Raw genomic sequence first — 24,769 nt, forward strand, 5'->3', positions numbered from 1 at the left:
CTGATAACACGGAGCAAGCAAGAAACACCTCCAAGCCCTCTGATTTCCTCCACAGCTAGCTCCTGAACGAACATAAATGAAATTCTATGGAAGATCTCCCATTGAAGAAAACCGATAGATGCAGATCATGGAATCGTATGATCAAAAGTTCTGTTGTCGTTCACATCCACCTGATCAGACGGCAGCTGCGCAATCCAATTCGACAACCCCAACCATATCGTTCAACTCCTACTAGGTATAGTCCTGCTTCCGAGCTTTTCATGTTGTACTGGGACAACCCTACGTCATCGACATTGAGTGAGTACACCAAACATATGAATCCATTCCCATGTCCCAATACTTGCTTGAAAGACAAACTAGACGTAGGCACGATTACTACGAGGTACGGATGTGATCTGAACTCGTAACGAGATCGTTTGCCTTACTTCCTGTGGCAGTCATTAATAATTCGCAAACTACGATATGCCAAATTCGCATTCGAATGACTATAAAGTTTTGAGAATTGTGACAAGTACGTACTCATCTTACAAAGTATATTGTACAAATCGCAAAATAAATGCATTCTGTCATTTGATATGTTGAAGGAACTATTTGGCGAGGTAACAATACAACACCCCAAGCTCTGCAAGCAAAAAAAAATGCGGCATTAATATTACAAGGTACAACGAGTCTCTTGCTTTTTTGAGCATCGTTATTAATTTTCTCATCTTAATTTGTGGGTGGTGAAAGAGTACAGTATTCCTTGAGTCCACCACATACTTCTCGTTTGGATAAACAGATCCTCTCTAATTTCTCCCCCACATTTGAGTTATTCCTTGATTTCCATCCCATGTTTTGTAGGGTTGGCTTGAATAGACCAAACCTCAATTATTCAGAGACATACAAGACTCTTTATCCTTATTTGCTTATATTTTGGTATGAGGGTGAAATAACACCTTATCAAACGTGATCAATCAGATTCATAGTTACCTTTTCAACATGCATTGGATTTGGAGGTGTTAGAGTCGGAGTCGATATAAAGGAAGTTTGCTCGTTCTTTTGCACTCCACGCTCGAATTCTCCTCCCACAAATTAGAACAATTTAAGATCTTGGTAAGTAATTTGATGCTTCTCTCCTTGATTAACTACAAGTTTAAAGGGACAAATAGACATCTCATTGTAATAACACTTCTCTTGTCAAAAGACCTGTCATTTGCTCAAGATGAACTTTTTATATGTACAACAAGTGTCCATATATAACAAGGTTTTAAAAGACGCTAGACACTAGTAGGGCGGCGAGCTGGGGCTTAGCGCTTAGGCGGATTTAAGTAAATTTATATATCGTATAAATAAGTCTTTACTTATACATAAAGCATACATAAATTGCAAAATAGAATGACATAGATTATAAAGTATTAGAACATAATGAAAATACAGAGAACAAGCATATAATGTGTATTCAGCAAGTATCCTACAATTTATTAAAAAAAATAAAACGTAAATAAAAGTTATCTATTTTCTGGGTAAGAAAGTCACAAGCTAGGCTGGTTTGGACGGGCTAGGCAGACATCTTGGCGGTCAGGGTGGGTGCCTAAGCAAGTTTTCACACCCTTTCTTAATTTTCAAACAACTATAGATTAATCGGGGCGGTGAACAACCGCCTAGCGCCTAGACGGAGCCTAAGCAAAGCAGGTTTTTAGAACAATGATCCATAAAAAGAGGTTCTTGTGTGCGGCCACAATACATGGTGAGCCGTGATCTAATACGTTAGAATTTCTCCCGTAAATGACATTTTCAACACACATGTGGCCTTCACTGAGTATAAGCCACGACTCTTGGGGCCCCAGGGAAAATTATTTCCTGATCAATTTCTTTTCACTATGTACACATAGCTACACAAAGCTAAAGCCTACATATAAAAAAAGTAGGGTTTGCACTATATAAAGCTAAAAACAGCTTTTGTTCTTCATCATTATAAATCGGACAAAAATTGGAAGCATATATGGATTGAAATATATTTTATGTTGGTTATTCATTATTTTCAAGGCTTTTAATGCGGTCTCTTGATTTCTTATGATGGATTGGAAAAATTGTCTTTGGCAATTTTGTCAAATGCGGTTTATATGTACAAATATTTATCGAGAAGGAAATCAAGTTGTTGATTCTTTAGCTTCATTTGGGGTAGATAGTTACGCTTATCGCTGGTGGTCCTCGGTTCCAAATTTTGTTGCATCTGCCCATGCTCGTGACATTTCATTTTGCCCTTATTGTTGGTTTCATTGATCATTTGGCCATTGCAGGTTTTGGCATAGTCCCCCCTCTTGTATTTTTCATTTTTCTTTCCTTCATATTTATTAATAAAATGGTGGAGGAGGGACAGACGGGGGGTTCTCTAGGTGTACTGGTCCTCACCCCTACGGAAGAGGATAGAATAGATGCCTCGCATGCGACTATTGCCCAAGAGCTAATCTCGCCTAATCTTTTTCCACTAAACTTCTAAAAAAACATGGGACAAAGAATAAGAGTCCCCATGACTTTGACTGGGAAAGAGTAAGTGCAAAGGAAGAATCAAAAGCAAAAGAATCTCACGAAAGATGAAAATGAACGATGGAGGGAGGTCAAGAGGAGATATCTAGATATGAAAATGTTGTAGCACAAGATAAGGTGCGTTTATATGCACAATTGTATATGTTTGCCAAAATCAAAAGTTAATTAGTATTTTGAAGCGAAACCTTAAATAAGTGTTCCTACATCCACGCCGAACATAGTTTGTTATGTTTGCATAGTTTTTATTTTTTGTGTTTTTTCAAATTATTTACACATACGTTGAACTGTAATTTGCAAAAACAAAAAATGACGTATTTCTGTAACGAGTTTCCTTTTTGTTTGATACTACAGAACCGCTGTGCATTCTCCTCCAATGAATACTTTCAAAAAAAGAGAGGCATCTTCCATGGACCACAACCCTAGTTGTACAGTTGCCACGGCACCCATTCAATATGGTCACATTCTTCTCGTTTATGCATTTTCAGTTCTTTTGATCATCAAAACAAGACTGTCTGCAGCCATTCATTCGTTATTGGTATTTGTTTTCTGCTTTATTTCAAGGTCAAAAGTGAGTAAAGGAGCTCATTGGTTTTGGTTTGTAGTGAAACAATCCATCGGCAATAGCTGTTGATTATGGACTTGGATTATTGGGTTTGTAAATTGTCAAACGTTCATGGTTTTGGTTTTTGTGTAGTTAAGAAACAAGGGTTCTGTGCAGGTTGGCATTATTACATGTAACCGGGAATATATATATATATATATATATATATATCCCTTATCACGTGATGAGTTACATAGAGAGATGATGTGAGTCAGATCAAGAGATGGAGATATATCCGTGATTACACCCTAGTTTTTCTCTTGTGCAGGCCACTTCTCTCCTGCATTGTTGTGCAATGCAAAAATACCAAGTAGCATTTTTTGAGAACCATCTGCTAGAACCATTCAACAAAATAAAACAAAGAATTTTTATGTATAAGATATATAAAGCTTGATTTTTCTTCTTCATGGCTAGCTCTTGAACTTGAAATCGAAACTCTGGAAGATAAAACGAGAACATACAAAACGGTGATTGAGAATGAACACATGATGCTTGGAGTTGCTTGAGTAGTACACCACTAACAAGTAACAACCAGAGCTCTGGAAATGGGTGAAGAATTTACAAATATGGTGGAAAACGAGGATTCACCATCATGCAGTATGTGTGAGATTTACAGCTCTGTTCAGTCTATCAAGAATGCCACTAGCTTTCCTCTTAGCCCTTGAAGTTCCATTATTTGCAAGCTCAGATATCGTTCCATAAGCGTTCTCTTCTTCCCTAATTTCCTTCCACTTGGTTCGGTCATTCAAACAGATTGTGTGAAGGACTGCAATGCAATTCTCCTTGTTGCGTGAGCAATTGGTCTCCCTGATAACACCGAGCAAGCAAGAAACACCTCCAAGCTCTCCCATTTCCTCCACAGCCTTAGGATGGCTTGAGATCATTGCAAGGATGGCCAACAACTCATCAACATGCATACCATTCGCTATCTTTTTCAGAATCGTCCTCACTGCCCCGTCTCTCACAGCTCTTGCCTTGTTCTCATGAGTAATGCATAGATTGAAAATTGCAGAGGCGACATCTTTCATAGCTAATGGATGTCCCTCCTCTAGGAGGGCAATGAGTGGCTTTAGGGCGCCTGATTTTCCAATAAGTGCCTTGTTGGAATCAAGAGCTGACAAAGTGAAAAGAGCTGCAGCTGCATTGCTCCTTGTTTGAATAGTCCCCGATTGCAATGCTTCCATAAGTAAAGGAATTACCATTAAAGTTTCAGCGACAAGCTTCTTGTTGTTGTCGTGGATTGACAAATTCAATAGCGTTGTGATAATATCTTCTTGGAGTTCCGGATCAATACCATCTTCAAACTTGCCTTCAGATAGAGGACTGAGCAATTGAGGAATGGCATGTATAGACTCGCTAAAAAGCGCCCGGAAAGAAGGCATCCTCTTTGTCAACATCCGAAGCTCCTTCGCAGCTTCTTTCTGCTCAGGGAATGTCGAAGACATCTTCCGAAGCAAAGAGAGAAAATGGTCTCGATCAGATTCTGTTATACCATCCTCATTGACATGGAGAACGGGATCCGACAATTCAATCCCTCGATTCTTACACCATTGCGATATCATTTCACGAACCAAGTGATTCGGAGTAAGGACAGTGTGTGTGAGCACTTGTTGCGTTCGAGGGCATATCCTGTTACCCGCTTTCAGTCCTTTTTCGATGAATGCCCTATCATATGTCTGCCAATACAAAGAGTGAAAAATCCGATCTAATTAAGAAGCCATCGAGCAACTTCAATCATGAATTACAAAATAGTGTCCAATTGATATTATAAAAGTTGGCAGAAAATTAGCAGAATATTGTCAACATTTATAACAAATCTCAAAACTCCATCCAATCAAGCAATTACTGCTATAAATTCAAGTTTCTGAATCAGTACAGACACATACAGAAAATTAAAATTACCACAAACAGTAACCTAAGGAAGAAGACAATAAATCACCTTCCTTTTACGTGCCACACAAAATAAATCCTCAGAGCTCCGTGTTTGGTTGCTGAGAAAGTGAAAAGGAAAAACAAAATAAAAAATTCTTTTCTTTTCCTTGCCGACATTTTCTCAGCCCCAAAAGACAGAGGATGAAGCCAAAATTGCAGAAGTTCAAAGCACTGTCAAAAAGCTTCAAAATTGAAATAATAAAAAAAAAAAACAAGAAAAACAGAGCAAACTAAAAAAACCCAATTCTCAAAAATCGAAGCCAACCTCGCCTGTGGAGACAATCACAGGGTCTCTCATCAGCTCTTTCGAAAGAGGGCACCGGAACTCTTCGGGGCAGGAGAGAACATCCTTGAGCTTGAGAGAGAGCGATCTTTTCTTGAGCTTCAATTCTTTCAGAGCAGAGAGTGTGTCTCTGGCCTGATCGATTGTCTGGGTGGTGAAATCCTCGTCGTCGACAATTGCTTTCACCAGCCTCTGCAGCTCCTTCTTCAACTCCGCCGCCTTGGCTACCGCCGTCGGATCAGAGTCGAAAACGCCCGTCTTCGCCATTCGGGTGGATTTTGGTTGGGTTTTTGATTCCGCTGGATTGGAAATGGTCAGATGCAATTTTGGTTACTGGGAATGGTGAAGCAGCAGAGGAGGATTGTGGTGTATGCCATTGTTGTCTATGTTCTTCTGTTTTCTTCTATTCACAGTAAAAAAGCAGGAGAATGAGTATGAAACTGGAAAAAAACTGAAGGAAGCCACAAATAGTCAAATGCCCAAACCAGACACACAACCCACACGCATCCCACTCTCCCTCCCTCTCCCTCCCTCTCTAAAAGTTATGAACTTGAAGTTTTTGTTCCTTCTTATAAATAATCTGATCTCAACTCTTTAATCTAAAGTGAATAAGATGATGTTGCCTTCGTCAAGTTTTAAGTATAAATTTAAATTTAATAGTTTATGTAGCAGTTTGATAATTTTTAAAATTTTGTTATTTATCCGATGTATCAAATTAAAATATTACTCTATTATATTAAATTATTATAATAAACATTTTTATAAAAACAATAATAAATAAGCAAAATGTCTTTAATCTCTACTAATTAATAAAACACTCATTGTCAACCAAAATCTTATGAAATTACCAATTTAACATTCTAATTAAAACATAACATGAATAAGAAATATGGGGCAGAAATGTAATTTCACACAACCAAATTTTGTTGTTTCTTTTCAAAGCCTCACCTACATGTAATCCTAACATATCTTTAATTAGAAAAAAAAAAAAAAACTTCCCACTCCATTCTCTATCACTCTCTTCCTCTCTCATTCTATTTCAAAAACAAAAATAAAAATCTTTCTCACACATTTTGTGTGTGCCCATATGCTAGTAATTAATTAAAAAGATTGAAGCTGCTGTGAATTTTGGGCTAACAATCTATGTTATACCACATCTGTGACAACCTGTCCCAAATTTTATTATTTTATAAATTTTAAAATGTGAAATTACGAATATGCCCTAAAGGCGAAGGTTTTGACTTTCATTGACCAACGTGTTGTGAGACGTATTAGATATTCTTTTAGCGTATTCTTGAAGTGCTCGACGATACAAACGAGTATGCGCAAGCATAAGTGAATTTGGAGTGACGAATCAAAAGTATTTTGAAGAAATAACTATTCTAATTATATTATATTATTGTTGTATATTAATTAAAAGGACGTGTGTATGTGGAGGGGGGGTGTGTGGGTGACGGAAAGGAAGAAAAAGAAAGAAAAACAAAAGGGCATTGGCTGCCCAATCTGTGAAGGAGATGAGGAACGAACCAAGAGAAGAGGGAGGAGAGTCTAGCCAATCACGGGGAAGAACAAGGAGAGAAAGAAGAGGGGTGAGGAGCACCCAAATCGGACCTGTGCACCACACACCTGACCCCGTTTTGAACCGATGAAATTCCGACCAAATTCCCACCATTTTTCTGACGAAACATAACCATTTATCATTTGCAACCTCTTCCATAACCTCTCCTCTACTCTCTTTACCCAAAATTAGGAAAAGTTTAGTTGAAATTTGGTGGAAAACCACCATGGGTGCTGCGGGTATCCTTAGCCGAAATCCATCAATTGTGAAATGTTTTTCTCCAATTACCACCACTAGAACACTCCCCTAAAACCCAGGAATAAAGCCCAGGCAGTGATGGAGGCGTTGGAACAAGTTTGGAGGTTGAATCGAATACACTCAAAATATAGGGTTCCAGCAGATTTGAGCAAAATTGGAGCTTTTGGCGGCTGGTGCGGCGACACTTGGCTAGAGGGCTGTCGATGTTATTCTTAGGCTAATTAGATGCCTTGACTTCAGTTTTGAGAATTGAATGACGTAGATTGATCATTAGAACCAAAAAAATTCTCTAAGATACGTTAATAGGCCATTATATGAATCGACGATTCGACTGTTAGATCGTCATCAAACTTTAATAGGTTATTATTCATAATATTTGAGGAATATAGGAACTTACGGATTGGAAATCCACGTATGGATCTTCTCGAATTGAATTTGTAAGTTCATAAAATAAAATGTTAACCACCACTTGGTTTTGGCAATTGGTGGAGATTCGACCGTTGGATCGTTCCGAAACTTTAGTATGTTATTCTAGAAGCATAATGTGTATCCTTGGAAGTTATGGATTAGAGATATGATTTGTAGATCTTCTGGACCGAATTACGTAGACTTATGTGCGATGTAAGTTATGTATTGTATCGACGAGAATTCTGAGATATGGTTTGATAATTGGTCAAAGGCGCCGATCGTTCGTGACGCCTCGATGTTTGTACTAGGAAGTTGTAGCGCGGACTCCAGGTGAGTGGATCTTTCCTTGCTTGTCATATTTTTTCGTGATTGATAATTCTATAAATGCTTTTAAATAAAACTGAGAAATTTATGCCATGATATATATATATATATATATATATATATATATTTATATGTTATAAAATACTATGAGATGGTTGAGTTTAGATTTTATCATGATATATCCATATGCGTATTACCATAAATAATTATTGTGAACTACGAATGGCTTGATCCCTGCTTAGGGTACGTAGGCAGTCTAACGAGACGTTAGATGCAGCCATATAATAAATGAGAACGAATAATCGAGACAATAGTCTAGTTTGGGAAATTCAGTAGTTTGAGGGACATTGGTGGAAAGATTATAAGATTTGACCCTATGTTTTAGTGGTTAAACGTTGATCATAAATCATTGCGTGAATAATCAAGAAATTGAAGTAAGGAAAGGGAATTAATTGATAGTTAATTTAACTAGTGTTTAATTAGGCTTATCATTGATGATTACTCTCAAAAGTAAATAGTTTGGGAATGGGGCATTACAGTTTATGTATTCTAGACCATTTGTTTATATATTTATATATCTGGAAATATTATGATATGGTTAAAGTTTAGACTTACATCCTGGTATACCCATATGTATATTCCTTGCACATAATGATTGTAAATGCTCTAAAGTGCAAAGGTGAACGCAGGACACACATGTAAGTTTAGGTAAGTATACGGTATTAGTTGAATTGATGGGGTTATGGTATGACTACATTTATGTTTTAAGCAACTCCGACACTGTCATACAAGTTGCAATAGTAGGCAACTCCGGCATTGTCGTACAGGTTGCTTATGAGTTGTACATGTCGTATTAAATGCATTTAAAGCTCATAAACATGCACCCCGGTTTTAGTTCTTTTGCCCGTGGCCAGGGCACAATCCTTCACGTAATGTTCACCTCCCGCACCATACGCTCACCTTGAATCCAAGGTAGGTGTATAGGCTTGTCGTACAAACCACTATAGGTGGTTCCGACTTGTAGGTGACTATTCACGTGATCGTAGCACTTGAGTGTATTCATTTACATCTAGTATTATCGTACAGACCATTACTGTGGTTCCGACTCGTGTGCAGGCGTAGTGCCGTATAGGTCACTAAAGGTGATTCCGGCTTATGTGCTAGCAATGATTAATAAGATATGAGTACAGTCGTATAAGTCACTAGAGGTGACTTCGGCTTATATGCTAGCAATGATTAATGAGATATGAGTACAGTCGTATAGGTCACTAGACGTGACTCCGGCTTATGTGCTAAGAATGATTAATGAGATATGAGTACAGTCGTATAGGTCACTAGAGGTGACTTCAACTTATGTGCTAGCAATGATTAATGAGATATGAGTGCAGTCGTACAGGTCACTATGAGTGACTCCGACTTATATACTAGCCATGATTGATGAGATATGTGATGAGATATGGATAAGTCGTACAAGTCACTATAGGTGACTTCGACTTACGAGTTAGTATATGTAATGAATATGTGACGAGTTAGCATATGTGATGAATATGTTATGAGCTAGCATATATGATGAATATGTTATGAGCTAGCATATATGATGAATATGTGATGAGCTAGCTTATGTGAAGAAATATGTGATGAACTAGTATATGTGATGAGATATGGGTAAGTCGTACAAGTCACCCTAGGTGACTCCGACTTGCGTACTAGCATGAGTTATTAATCGCATGATTATTTAATATTATTGATGAGATGCTGTGTCGTGGTATATTATGATTTTTCTGGAAATTATACAGGTGTTGTAGAGAGGGATTATAATGTTTTATATGGCTTATATTAAAATATTACTTATTGGGCCACTCACCCTTGTCTTGTCTTCACCCTCCAGGTCTTATTAGTTGAGATTTCTTATCGTTGATGATTTGTGGCGATTCTTAGTACTGAAGATCATTTCGAGGGTATGATTCCCAATTCACCCTTCTGTACTTACTTATGCTCTAACATCACGTGTAGTGGGTTTATTCTCGCTCACCAGTACACTCTGGTGTTTAGGCACTCTTAGGTTTAAATTTATTCACAATTTTTCCACATCATCACACTTTATGGCTTCGTCACCTTCCAGGTGTCGGCCAGCACAACTCGATTTGGAGTCCTAGTGGACATTCCGGGTCGGGATGTGTCAACATCAAATTTAATTTTTTGATTAAAAAAATATTGTTACTGCTTTTTATGACTATTAGTGCTGATTTGGACATTTTTTTTCGAGATGCTTTAACATTAGAAAATTAAACTTGAGCACCTTTGAAAAACGTAAATTCCAAAAATCATTTTCTTAAAATTTATAAGATTTGTCACTTGATATTACAATATAGTTAAATTTATCTTCACTTGTGATTGGTAAGCCTTATGTTCCCTTTAATACTAAAATATAATGATATTTATCTTCACTTGTGACTAATAAGTCTTAGGTTTAAAACTCACAAATAATAATGAGTTCATTTTAGAAGACTTTTTGTGGTTTTGTTGGGTTTTTGGTGGTAGATTTTGGAAGACTTGTAAATAAATAAATGGTATTTATTCTTCCACAGTTTTCTCACTGACCAAGCAATAAATATAAGGCATCTGAATTTTAATTTGGGTCCAATGCTTCTTTTGTTTTTTTGTTTTTTGGAGTAATGGGTCCAATGCTATTTGCCAATAAGCTTAGTTGGCAATATGCTTAGTTGGAGGAAGCGATTAGGTTCGATTTATAAATATTTATGGTGAATTTGATTTGATTTCCTCAACCAACCATGCAACAAGCCAGAATATGTATGCACCTACAAAAATATTCAAAGAAATGAATGCAGTGTTTCATCATCCCGTGTATCACTAAATAAATAAAATATACACAATACTTTATTAAGCATGATTTCATCAAATCAAATTTCATCACATTTTTTGTATTATAATGAAATTAATCCACTGTATAACACAATGTTGGTAGTCTCTTAACAGCAACCAATGTCCAACTTTGGTTGAAGACTTTTGAACAGACACGCTAAGATTGAAGACTAGTCTCATACCACGCTATAATTTACATAATTACAAAAGGAAACATCTTTATTTTTTTTAAATCCATATTACAATGATATAAGCTACACTAATTAAAACAAGAAGACGAAGAAAGTTTGAATCCGAGAATCGATTGTTAAATCTCTTAATATTTAGATTCACGAAATTTTTTCTCTTTAATGTATTTTGCCTATTTAAAAGCATTTTACTATTTGTAAGCAATATTAATATTTATAATTTTTTTTACTATTTTATCACTTTAAGTTTGGTAAACCATTTTACTATTTATAATACTTCTTCTCTGCATTAGCCATTCCTTTTTGGATTCTCCATTGCCCCATTCTTTTAGTTCTACTTTCAATTGGTTATTATTATATACTCTATCTTTCAATACCACAACCACATTTTGTGCACATGATACGTTTGAAAATACTTCCTTCAAACTTAGTGTCGATCACTTTCAAATATTCAAGTAAAACATAAGGGGATGCAAAATGTTGAGTTGAGCGCAATCAAAGATTTGGAAAGTTGTAGGTAGAAGTTAGGGAATTGAAACTGGTACTTTATTAAATTGTATCTATGTAGAAGTGATTTTTAATGATATGCAAATTGATCAGTTCGGGGGATATCAGATATTCGAATGTATTTATAGGGTAGTGCTAATCACACATCTCTTTTTACTTCCGACACTCTATTCTTAAATTTTGTCTATTGATTTTCTTCAATTGATTCTGTTCGACTACCAAAAATTAAGAAAATATGTGAGAAATAAAAATGAGTATGTTGATAATACCGCTCTATTAATATTGCAGTTGTATCTAGTTTTAATCGCATGCTTCATGTCCTAACACAGTTTTTTCTAAGTTTTATTTTTTTGCTATTCCATTGTTTAATTAGTCGGGGGCAAGGAGGGGGCCAAGGCTGCTAAGTGAATTTGCATCATTGCATGTGGGAGGGAGTAAGGACGACATGTGTGATGTGATGAGGGTGTTCAACACGTGTTATTCCATTTCCTTACCCTACACACACATCATGATTCATAACGCAGAATAGAAATGAAATGGACCAACATCGATTACTTTGTTTATGGAGGATAAACGCAAAGCCAAAAACACAAACTAAGCAATCATGCCAATCCCTAATTCCCGCCGTTCACTCGTGTAAAATTTATGTATCAAACGTGTTGGATGGTCTTAATTGTTCTATAAAATATTATTGAATATAATGATGCCATTTGGTTAACATGTGATGTGATATGAGATGGTGGAACACATATTGAATGAGATGATGTGATTTGGTAATTAAACGTGTGTTATATTGTTTGTAAAAGCTATCAAATAAAAATACGAGGGTGAAGGAACGAGTCCATATGATTTTTGACATTCAGGCATTTGATAACGGATTTTAACAAGAACTAACACTTTTATGATATTATGTGTTAGTAAATACATGAATAAAGTTAAGTAAATGATTCTCATACTCATTTTTTTTAGCAAAAGCTCCATAACAAAATGATTCAAATTTCTATATATTTCTTCTTAATAAACATGCCCGCCATGTTCTCAATTAGTATTTTTATTGTAGCAATGGACAATATCGACTACATATTCTACTTTATATGTTGTAACTATATGAGACTAGCTAATTGCTATGGATAATGAGATAATATATCAACAACACATTGTGATTATCAATATAATGAAACCATTTGCTACACTAATGATGTTATTTAGAGTATTTCCTTATATTAGTATATTACCAAACAAAATATTATACTCATGAGTCATGAATCCATCAAAATCGCCAATCAAATATTATATTCACGAATCCATCCAATTTGCTTGCCACTAATTAAGTAAGTTAAAAACTATTGTTCACCTAACATATAATCTAGTCAATTTTTGGACGTAGACACGTGTCTAAGTATATATGATTTTGATTTTCAATTTAAAACACACGTTACTGCATTAGCATACTTGGTCCCAACGAATCGTATTATAAATCATGTACATATGTCATGAAGTTGAAGGAGAAAGTAGGTCATTATCATGTATACAAACCTAGTTAAGAAACAAACTCAAAAGCTAATTGTACTCCGATCCGAAAAAACTTGTAACGCATGAAAACTAGAAAATGATATTGCTTTTATATACTTATGCACAAATGAACTCCGCCTATGTCTTACATGGCCGGTCCCAAGCCCGGATAAAGGAGGAGGGGGAGGGCGTCAGGTAGTCGACAGCCGGCACTCCATGATCACGTCGAATCCTTATGAAAATGAATCCAGAACAAAATCGCGCTAAAGCTAGGGCGTCACCCGTAAGTGGCGCGCTGTGTGGCCTGAGCACAGTGATAAGTGAGCAAGGGTCGCTGTATCTCCATCGGCACCCGGATGCAGTGTTAAATGAGCAAGGGGGCCATAGAAACTTCTTTTCGAACGACTCCACTCAAAGTTGTTTGGGAGCATATGCTCCTATCAACTTTACCCGGGACACACAAAAGAAGTACTTTGATCCTATTAGACGGGGGAGGGTGAAGAAGCTAGGACAGAAGGGTAGAGTTCAAGAGAGCAAAATGCGTTTAGGAACGTGGAATATAGGAACCTTAACGGGAAAATCTATGGAAGTAGTGGAAGTTATGGTGAGGAGAAGGATAAATATTATGTGCCTACAAGAAACTAAATGGGTTGGTAGTAAGGCAAAGGATCTAGAAAACTCAGGGTTTAAACTTTGGTATTCGGGCACAAATAGAACGAGAAACGGTGTTGGCATCATCGTGGACAAGACCTTGGTACAAGATGTTGTAGATGTCAAGAGGGTAGGAGATAGAATCATGGCAATCAAGATTGTAATAGGACAAGAACTTATCAATGTGATTAGTGCGTACGCACCTCAAGTAGGGTTGGATACGAGTTCGAAGGAGAAATTTTGGGAAGATCTTGGAGACTTGGTGCAAGGAATTGCTCAGACGGAGAAGTTATTTATAGGAGGAGATTTAAATGGACATGTGGGCAGGGAGACAGGCAACTATGGAGGTTTTCATGGTGGCCATGGTTTTGGGGAGAGAAACGAGGATGGGGAAGCTATCTTGGATTTTGCAATGGCATATGATCTCTTCTTAGCCAACACCTTCTTTAAGAAGAGAGAAGAACATGTGATCACCTACAAGAGTGGGTCGTCAAAAACACAAATAGATTTTCTTCTAATGAGGAAAGGGGATCGTATAACTTGTAAGGATTGCAAAGTTATACCAGGAGAGAGCGTGGCTAATCAACATCGCTTGTTGGTGATGGATGTACATATCAAAAGAGTAAGACAAAAGAACAAGACTTGGAAGTGCCCAAGGACTAGATGGTGGAATCTAAAAGAAGAAAAACAAGCCATTTTCAAAGAGAAGGTAATCACCCAATGTGTGTGGGATAGAGAGGGGGAAGCTAGCCAAATGTGGGATTCCATGGCTAGTTGTATCCGAAAAGTAGCAAAAGAGGTATTAGGAGAGTCCAAGGGCTTTGCCCCACACCAAAAGGAATCTTGGTGGTGGAATGAGGAGGTACAAACAAAGGTGAAGGCTAAGAAGGAATGTTGTAAAGCCTTATACAAGGAGAGGACTGATGAAAATGGTGAAAGGTATAGAAAAGCGAAGCAAGAGGCGAAGAAAGCTGTCAGAGAAGCTAAGTTAGCGGCTTACGACGATATGTATAAACGACTAGATACCAAAGAAGGAGAGTTGGATATCTATAAACTATCTAGAGCAAGGGAAAAGAAGACAAGGGACCTAAACTAAGTGAGGTGCATCAAGGATGAGGATGGAAAGGTTCTTGCTACAGAGAACGCGGTTAAAGACAGATGGAGAGGTTATTTTCATAATCTTTTCAATGAAGGACATGAAATGAGTGCTTCTTTAGGGGAGTTGAGTAACTCAGAAGAGTGTAGAAACTACTCTTTTTATCGTCGAATCCGGAAGGAAGAAGTGGTTGTAGCTTTGAAGAAGATGAAGCATAAAAAAGCAATAGGCCCAGACGATATACCAATCGAAGTGTGGAAACTTTTGGGAGAGACAGGTATAACATGGCTCACTGACCTTTTCAATAGGATTTTGAAAACGAAGAAGATGCCAAATGAGTGGCGAATGAGCACTTTGGTGCCTATCTACAAGAATAAGGGCGACGTACAAAATTGCATGAACTATAGGGGTATTAAGCTAATGAGTCATACAATGAAGCTCTGGGAGAGAGTCATTGAGCATAGATTGAGGCAAGAGACACGGGTTTCGGACAACCAATTCGGGTTCATGCCAGGGCGCTCAACCATGGAGGCAATCTATCTCTTACGAAGATTGATGGAAAGATATAGAGATGGGAAAAAGGATTTACACATGGTCTTTATAGATTTGGAAAAAGCGTATGATAGGGTCCCAAGAGACATTCTTTGGAGGATTTTAGAGAAGAAAGGAGTACGAGTAGCATATATCCAAGCTATAAAGGATATGTATGAAGGAGCAAAGACTGCCGTAAGAACTCATGAAGGACAAACCGAAAGCTTTCCCATAACTGTAGGATTACATCAAGGCTCATCCTTAAGTCCTTACCTTTTTGCGTTGGTAATGGATGAGTTAACACGACATATTCAAGATGATATTCCTTGGTGTATGCTTTTCGCAGACGATATAGTGTTGATAGATGAAACTCAGGAAGGGGTAAATGCAAAGCTTAACCTTTGGAGAGAAGTGTTGGAATCTAAAGGTCTTCGCCTAAGCCGATCAAAGACAGAATATATGGAGTGCAAGTTCAGTGCAAATGGAGGCCAAAACGAGTTAGGGGTGAGGATCGGAGATCAAGAAATACCAAAGAGCGACCGTTTTCGTTACCTAGGATCTATCTTGCAAAAGAACGGAGAATTAGATGGAGATCTCAACCATAGAATACAAGCTGGATGGATGAAGTGGAAGAGTGCATCCGGCGTGTTGTGTGACCGCCGTATGCCACTGAAGCTCAAGGGAAAATTTTATAGGACGGCAATAAGGCCGGCGATGCTGTATGGCACAGAATGTTGGGCGGTGAAACATCAACACGTACACAAAATGGGTGTAGCGGAGATGAGGATGCTTCGTTGGATGTGTGGGCACACGAGAAAGGATAAGATTAGGAATGAGGATATCCGGGGTAAAGTAGGAGTAGCCGAAATTGAAGGAAAGATGAGAGAAAATCGGTTACGGTGGTTTGGACATGTGCAAAGAAGGCCTACTGACGTTCCGATTAGAAGATGCGACTATGGGACAGAGGTTCAGGGCCGAAGGGGTAGAGGAAGACCTAGGAAAACTTTGGAAGAGACTCTAAGAAAAGACCTAGAGTACTTAGATCTAACGAAGGACATGACACAGGATCGAGCACAATGGCGTTCTAAGATTCATATAGCCGATCCCACTCAGTGACTTGGATTTTCCAAGTCTCCAACTGAGAAGTTTTCCTCACTCGGGAAATTAAGGGAACACTACCCCAACCTACATGCTCCACTCAGAAAGCTTCAACATACAAGCTTTAACAAAAGAAAATTCAAAGAACTTAGCGAAGAAGGCTTTGGTGTATTTAACACAATACGTTGAAATGAAGGAAAGCTTATTTATTGATATCCCCGATAAGCTACAAATATGTACATATACATGAGTCAAAATAAGCACACAAGAGGGAGCCTTCACAAAGGTTGCTTTGGAGAAGTCTCAGCAGTCGGTAGAGCCCCAGAAAGAGAAGGCACCGGAGGGGGATCATTTGGAGCCTCAGTACTGGACAGAACCCTAGAAGGAGGAGGCATCAGAGGTTGATCATTTGGAGCTTCATTACGCGGTACAGCCCCAGAAGACGAAGACAATAAATGCCTTTGGAACAAACCCACAAATCTCTGATGATCAAGTAAAACCTGACCATCAGTTTCCTTCATCTGGTCAAGCTTCCTCTTCATGTTTGTAGCATAGTCATGTGCGAGCCGGTGCAACTGTTTATTCTCATGCTTGAGCCCTCTAATCTCCTGTTTGAGACTCATCACTTCAGCCGCCAATGATTCAACTTGGCGGGTTCGAGCAAATAGGCGTTGGGCCATATTAGACACAGAACCTGCACACTGAACACTGAGAGCCAGCGAATCCTTAACAGTTAACTCATCAGACCGTTTGGAAAGTAGTCTGTTATCTTTGGGAGTGAGAAGGTTCCTGGCCACCACCGCAGCGGTCATATCATTCTTCATCACGGAATCCCCAACGGTAAGAGGACCAGTAGGGGAGACGAAGGATGGGCGCCATATGTTGTCTGGAGAAGGCGGGGCTGCCTCTTCAACAAGGTTCAAGTCAAAACGACGGTCGGAGGGGCCATACATTTTCAAAGGTGTTGAAGAGAGAAGAGGTCGGACAAATCAAGATCTTAGAAGTGCAAGAATGAAGCTTCTACTGGTGGAGATTCAAGTGTGCTTTGGAACTTAATGCCAGCCCCTATAAAAATCTGCACTCGACGAAGCTTCAGAAATCGAAGAGGCGCCTGCTCAGAAATCGAAGAGGCGTTTGCTTTCTCAAAAGCTGGGCTGCTTAGAGATCACGAGGGTTGATCTCAGAAATCGAAGAGGCGTTTGCTTTCTCAAAAGTTGGGCTGCTCAAAGACCACGAAGGCCGATCTCAAAAATCGAAGAGGCGCTCGCTTTCTCAAAAGCTGGGCTCCCCAGAGACCACGAGGGCCGATCTCAGAAATCGAAGAGGCACCTACTTTTCAAGCCTTTTCCAGCCTTGTCAGCACCTGTCACACGCACACTCAGTTTTGCGGAAATTATGGGCATTCTGTTAAAGACTTCTGGGGAAGTAGAAAACACATGAATCTTACTGTTCAATCACCCACTTCCCACACGCAACAATAGCTCATGGGTACCACAGATAACTTTGCCAAAGTTCTCTGCCAAAGTTGAGCACGTGAAGCTTGCAGCTCCCACTACATCGCTCTGACCAAGAAGGGTAAAAGAATAGCAAAGAAACAGCACTAACAAAGTTTAGACCCATAAATTTTGAAGGTCTAGCTACCATATTATTACCCACAAGGGTAAAGGAACAGTACCACTGCTGGATAATTGGAAAGTCCCTGTGTGTCAACCTCTGTGCTTCGTGGCAAGGTAGACTAGCAAACATGCCCAACCTTTACTCACATTCGAGAAAACACTCCCAATAAGATTGCTTGCTCCAAAATCGAAGAGGCACCGTCCTCCGAATCTCGAGAGCCAGACTCCCAACATGACTACTTTCTTAAAAATCGAAGAGAGGGTAAAGGAACAGTACCATTGCTGGATAATTGGAAAGTCCCTGTGTGTCAACCTCTGTGCTTCGTGGCAAGGTAGACTAGCAAACATGCCCAACCTTTACTCACATTCGAGAAAACACTCCCAACAAGATTGCTTACTCCAAAATCGAAGAGGCACCGCCCTCCGAATCTCGAGAGCCAGACTCCCAACATGATTACTTTCTCAAAAATCGAAGAGACACTGCTCCCCGAATCTCGAGAGCCAGACCCCCAGCATGATTGCTTTCTCAAAAATCGATGAGGCATCGTTCTCCGAATCAATCGAAGAGGCGCTCGCTTTCTCAAAAGCTGGGCTGCTCAGAGACCACGAGGGCCGATCTCAGAAATCGAAGAGGCACCTACTTTTCTAGCCTTGTCAGCACCTGTCACACGCACACTCAGCTTTGCAGAAATTATGGGCATTCTGTCGAAGACTTCTGGTGAAGTAGAAAGCACATGAATCTTACTGTTCAATCACCCACTTCCCACACGCAACAATAGCTCATGGGTACCACAAATAACTTTGCCAAAGTTCTCTGCCAAAGTTGAGCACGTGAAGCTTGCAGCTCCCACTACATCGCTCTGACCAAGAAAGGTAAAAGAATAGCAAAGAAACAGCACTAACAAAAGTTTAGACACATAAATTTTGAAGGTCTAGCTACCATATTATTACCCACAACTGTAAAGGAACAGTACCACTGCTGGATAATTGGAAAGTCCCTGTGTGTCAACCTCTGTGCTTCGTGGCAAGGTAGACTAGCAAACATGCCCAACCTTTACTCACATTCGAGAAAACACTCCCAATAAGATTGCTTGCTCCAAAATCGAAGAGGCACCGTCCTCCGAATCTCGAGAGCCAGACTCCCAACATGACTACTTTCTCAAAATCGAAGAGAGGGTAAAGGAACAGTACCATTGCTGGATAATTGGAAAGTCCCTGTGTGTCAACCTTTGTGCTTCGTGGCAAGGTAGACTAGCAAACATGCCCAACCTTTACTCACATTCGAGACAACACTCCCAACAAGATTGCTTGCTCCAAAATCGAAGAGGCACCGCCCTCCGAATCTCGAGAGTCAGACTCCCAACATGATTACTTCCTCAAAAATCGAAGAGACACTGCTCTCCGAATCTCGAGAGTCATACCCCCAGCATGATTGCTTTCTCAAAAATCGAAGAGGCATCGTTCTCCGAATCTCGAGAGCCAGATACCACAGACCACTTTTTCAAAGTGCTCTGACAGAGTTAAAACATGTGAAACTGGCAGCTCCCACTACTGTGCTATGACCAAGCAGGGTAAATGAATAGCATTACTACTTGTTGTTAGGGAGACTCCTATATATGTCGACCTCCATCCCCAACGGACAGGCAGACCTGCAAAAATGCTCAACCCTTCATCATATCTGAGAGGGCACTCCCAACGAAGCCTTTCGAAATATTCAGCTTTCTTTCCCCCCGATAATACCTCTGCAAACAAGCTATACTAGAGCAAGAATATCTCATATCATCAGGGTTAAAAGCAAGAGTATCCCATATCATGCTTTTTCCCTGTCTTTTCTTTTGGCCTTGTTTTTACCTGCAAGACAAGGAGAAAGAGAGCAATCAGTCAGCACTTGGAATCAAGCTTCCAGCCAGGAACTGACTGCCTGGAACCCCTTACCTGATTACTTACCTGGCATTGCTCTCGAGTACTCATCTTCAACATCTTATGTTTCCAGGGAAGATTCCGCATCTGCTTGAGGAACAGATAGGGCAAGTGCGAAGGATACAAGGAAGCATGTGGAGACAAGCGTAACAGCACACGTGCCGATACATTCATTACTCTGTCAAAAGCAAAAGTATCCCATATCAGCAGGGTGGAACGTACTCTAGATTTGATGGACTTGTTTTGACCCTCAAATTCTTCAGTCGGCCTTATACTCTGGAGGAAACCAGAAAACCCTCCAGCTCAGTTCAAGAATAAGCCTATGGAAAGTTACTTCTTCAAAAGCAAAAGTATCTCATATCATCTCTTCTCATTTTTCTTCTCTTTATCCTTCATGCTGCTGCAAGATGGGGAGAAGGTGAACAATCAGTCGGAGCTCTGATTGCTTACCTTGTCTGTCACCTCTTTCAGCAGACCCCCTAGCTCGGCGACTTGGGGGACTCCTACTACATGGTTTGTATCGCGCTTGACCAAGCCTGAAACTACAAGTAAGCTTCAAGTGAAATTGATACATTACCTTGTGCATCTCCACCAGTTAAAGATACCACCCCTGGATGGAGGAAGAGTACTTCCAGAGAAGATGCCACATCTACCTATGAGACAGATAAGGCAAGTCAAGACGACACCACACTCCGATACTTAGAAGTTTCGTGACTACGAGATCATTCTCCCACAATATTTCCTAATGTCATTTGTACTAAATCATTCACTTGTACTCACTAAATGAGAGCTTGAACCTATGTACTTGTGTAAACCCTTCACAATTAATGAGAACTCTTCTATTCCGTGGACGTAGCCAATCTGGGTGAACCACGTACATCTTGTGTTTGCTTTCCTATCTCTATCCATTTATATACTTATCCACACTAATGACCGGAGCAATCTAGCGAAGATCACAAAAAGCAATCGTTTTCGCTACCTAGGATCTATCTTGCAAGAGAACGGAGAATTAGATGGAGATCTCAACCATAGAATACGAGCTGGATGGAAAGAGTGCATCCGGCGTGTTGTGTGACCGTCGTAGGCCACCGAAGCTCAAGGGAAAATTTTATAGGACGGCAATAAGGCTAGCGATGTTGTATGGCACAGAATGTTGGGTGGTGAAGCATCAACACGTACACAAAATGGGTGTAGCGGAGATGAGGATGCTTCGTGGGATGTGTGGGCACACGAGAAAGGATAAGATTGGGAATGAGGATATCCGAGGTAAAGTAGGAGTAGCCGAAATTGTAGGAAATATGAGAGAAAATCGGCTCCGGTGATTTTGAACATGTGCAAAGAAGGCCGACTGACGCTCCGGTTCGAAGATGTGACTACGGGACAGAGGTTCAGGGCCGAAGGGGTAGAGGAAGACCTAGGACAACTTTGGAAGAGACTCTAAGAAAAGACTTAGAGTACTTGGATCTAACGGAGAACATGACACAAAATCGAGCGCAATGGCGTTCTAGGATTCATATAGCCGACCCTACTTAGTGGGAAAAGGCTTTGTTGTTGTTGTTGTTGTTGTATACTTATGCACAAATGAGGTATGAAGTAAATGTGAACTGCTGATAATTTCGAATATTTGCACACAGTAAAGTTGCTGTAAGCTACAGCATTAGTGCATGTTTACGAAACTTTGTGTGATGGACCCCTTGATTTTATGCAAACCATTAGAAAAGGTGAACAGTAAGCGAAACGAGTTTGGTGGGTCTTTGTCAAAATTAGGCAGAGAGAGGAGAGGCCTTATTCACCTTCCTAGCTACAAGGTTTTTCAAGGTCGAGGAGCACCCGATTCATGACTTACAACTCATGGCTCTGCCATCTGGTGCAGGAAACTAGGGGAGGGACCAAATAAACCAGAGAAAATACACCTAGGTTTAGCTTCATTGCTGACTAACAATATATTGAAAATTTTGTTACGTTTCAATTACGAACGGAGAGAAACTTATTTCGAAAGGATGTTACTGTGACGGTATTTTCAAACTAATCATGTAGTATTATATGTTTTGACGTTCTTATGTAATGTACATAACAATACACAATACGACACTACAACAAGCATAACTGTTTCCTAGCAGTCCTTCTCCATCAATTGATAATTTGATATCACATCATCTGGATGACAGTCTCTTATTTTCTTAATAATTAGCGAATAAAATGAGATTAAACATAAACTAACAAAGAACTACTCAAGTAACAAGTATTTTATTTACACAGAAAGAACAAGTATTTCATACATTCATTAAAAGAGTCTAGAGGAACTGATGAAGGCTCCACATCCACATCAAAGTCAAGTCCACCATTTATGATGAGCAATCACAGTTCTATACCTATTTAAATCACTCTTCTATTTTGTGTAGGGTTCCATTCCTTTATTTGTTATTTTTCCATTTGCTTGATTTGTGTCTTCTTGTACTTTATCCAGCAGTTTAGTTTGGGGTCAGGCTTTGTCCTATCATTTTTTGCCAGCCTAAACAGTGTCGACAACCCTTCACTCAAGTCAATTGAGGACCTACACCAATAATGTTTGTATGGTGAAATATATAGTATTACACATTTACGCTATCACAATCTCCTCTTAATGCACATGCATAAAACATATTATCATTTTTGTCCCTCCAAGTTCTTCAACTTAACCTATTTTAATTTTTAATCCATTTCAACAAGTACATAACTCGTTTTTAAACTATGATCTAGAACAATTGGATCAGTTGGGACCAATGGCAAGAGTTAGGCCAATATGCCAAAAGCAGTAAAAGTTACGATGATGCCGATTTGTGTTGGGGGCATCAACTTAAGAATATAGATTTCAATAACTCTACATTCAACCTTCCAAAGCTTATGAACGATGAACTCCCCATCTAGAGAATAGACTTGAGGGTTCTTGTACAATACGAATTTATACTTCATGCAAACGCGATTGTTACTCTTAGAATGACGAGTTTGTCGTTCTGTACATAGGGTATAGATTGGTCGTAGTTTGTTATTATCTCGATGTTGTAGTTGACATAAGGTTTGAAAACGCCAAGAGAAAGAGAATTGTAGCATAATTGGTATGGGAACAGAAACGAGAGTTTGGTACCACCATTATCATCTCACATCAATCACTCTCAATGCCTCAAAGGTATGAAGCACATATGGGGTCCTCTAGTCCTCTTCTCCTCACAGCGATTTGCCAAACAAAAGGCTCGACGTCCCTACTTGGTTTCAGCCGAGCCCCTTCCCTCTTTACATGTGTCTTTGTTTTGTAATGCCACCATATCCCCAAGAGTCCAACACCACCTTTGTCATTTTTCAATCACACACGAAACGCACAACAGTGACAAATGGGAAGCTTGACGTCAATCATTTCCTCCACCGAAAACAGGGAAATGAGGCTCCAACCAATTGTCCATTAGCATTGCTATTATGCTTGTTATGGATTGCCGACATGTGTGTGAGAGCGGCGAGATTGACTCTATCGCTGCTCGAATATAAATGTTTTTAAAAGAAATGTGAAACAATCAACAAAGGAGTTTATTGTCTTTAACATTACGATATAATGGTATTTTTGGGATGATAATTGTTATTAGCACTTTAAAAATCTTATTTGGTATTTTAAATTTTCTATAATTAGAAACAAAAATACACTAGTGAGGAGTGTATAATAAAATTGTTGAAGTGCTAATAACAGTTCCTTCTTGAATTTGTAAGTGGAAAGTTTTACATTTAATTTACATGACGAGTTTGATACTTAATTAATTATTATGACTATCTTATTGTGTTGTTTAATTTAAACACGCACATAGAATTTTAGAATACAATATTGATATAACAAAAAACAAAAAATCTATATTTTACACCTCAAGTCTAATTTGGGGGTGGTTTTCAAATCAACATACATTGTGGGCGTATCATATAACAGAGTGTCAATTTTATATTTTTGAATAACATTGTCTTACAACCATTATCATAATATGATGCATTTCTCCTCACTACTTGTATGGGAGTGATTTTAGATTTGACTCATGTGAGTGACGAATTTGATGCCAAATTATTCTGACAAACTCATTATAAGACTTATTTTAAATCTTTTCACCTATTACGTAAAAATATCATTTTATATCAAAAAATAGCACTATTAAAAAAATATATATATCAACTTTTGACAAAAAATTATATATCACTTACCGTGAGCCCGTGTAGTTCAAAGAGAAGACATACGATATGGGCTAAGAACATAATGGATCATTTTCACCACAGAATCAAAGACCATCCCAAACTTCTAAAAGCACCCAAACTTCACACAACCACCGGAGACAAACAAGTAACGGTGGAAGATGTGAAATCCTGTTCCTGGATTTCACTATTATAATCTACGTATTCGTATTATTGAGATTTTATATTATTTCTCGAGAATTTGTTTGAATTTGTTTGAATTTAGATTTTAATTAAACTACTTATGAAGTTTGAAGATTGGAAATCAATTATTTGAAATCCGTAAACCTTTGGAGGTCACAATTTATATTTTTGAATAGATCTTGAAACCACAAACGTATAGGCAAAAGTCGTTTGCGAGTCTAGATTATAACGATATAGTTACGGACATTTGAAGTTGTTTTACTAACTATAGATTTTAAATCATTTAAACTTCCACCAGGAAGAAGCCTAATTAGATTTAAGCAAAAATAAGAGGACCAATCAGTTAGAAGGAGAAGGACGAATCAAATTAAAAAGGGGAGGGCTTCAAAAAAAAAAAAAAAAAAAGGAAAGAAAAAGAAAAAGAAAAAGAAAAGGCAGAGGGGTCTGATTCTGACCCGTTTTAGGGTGAATTAGACCCTTTAACCCGCAAACTT

At 38.8% G+C, this 24,769-nt stretch overlaps 1 protein-coding gene across 2 annotated transcripts; it reads right to left on the reverse strand.

Moving 5' to 3' along the window:
* Positions 1 to 3,480: 3,480 nt before the first annotated feature.
* Positions 3,481 to 5,884, reverse strand: LOC126623672 (U-box domain-containing protein 9-like). Of its 2 annotated transcripts, XM_050292627.1 has the most exons (3): positions 5,325 to 5,461; positions 5,067 to 5,118; positions 3,481 to 4,803 (listed from the first exon to the last, which is right to left on the reverse strand). In XM_050292627.1, the coding sequence occupies exon 3, from the start codon at positions 4,687 to 4,689 to the stop codon at positions 3,718 to 3,720; it is 972 nt and encodes a 323-aa protein (XP_050148584.1). In that variant the 5' UTR covers positions 4,690 to 4,803; positions 5,067 to 5,118; positions 5,325 to 5,461; the 3' UTR covers positions 3,481 to 3,717. The 2 variants fall into 2 exon arrangements, with proteins under 2 accessions (XP_050148584.1, XP_050148583.1); XM_050292626.1 differs by lacking the exon at positions 5,067 to 5,118 and having other exon boundaries at positions 5,325 to 5,884.
* Between the last annotated feature and the right edge of the window lie 18,885 nt (positions 5,885 to 24,769).

The sequence above is a fragment of the Malus sylvestris genome, chromosome 5, assembly GCF_916048215.2.
Source record: "Malus sylvestris chromosome 5, drMalSylv7.2, whole genome shotgun sequence".
In the NCBI taxonomy this organism is placed as follows: domain Eukaryota; kingdom Viridiplantae; phylum Streptophyta; class Magnoliopsida; order Rosales; family Rosaceae; genus Malus; species Malus sylvestris.

Bases quoted from the DNA above. Each gene is read 5' to 3' on its own strand.
- LOC126623672 (XM_050292626.1), bottom strand. From the start codon at position 5,609: ATGGCGAAGACGGGCGTTTTCGACTCTGATCCGACGGCGGTAGCCAAG. The intron at 4,804-5,324 runs GTTGGCTTCGAT...TTGTATTGGCAG, and splicing joins TGATTGTCTCCACAGGCGAG to ACATATGATAGGGCATTCAT.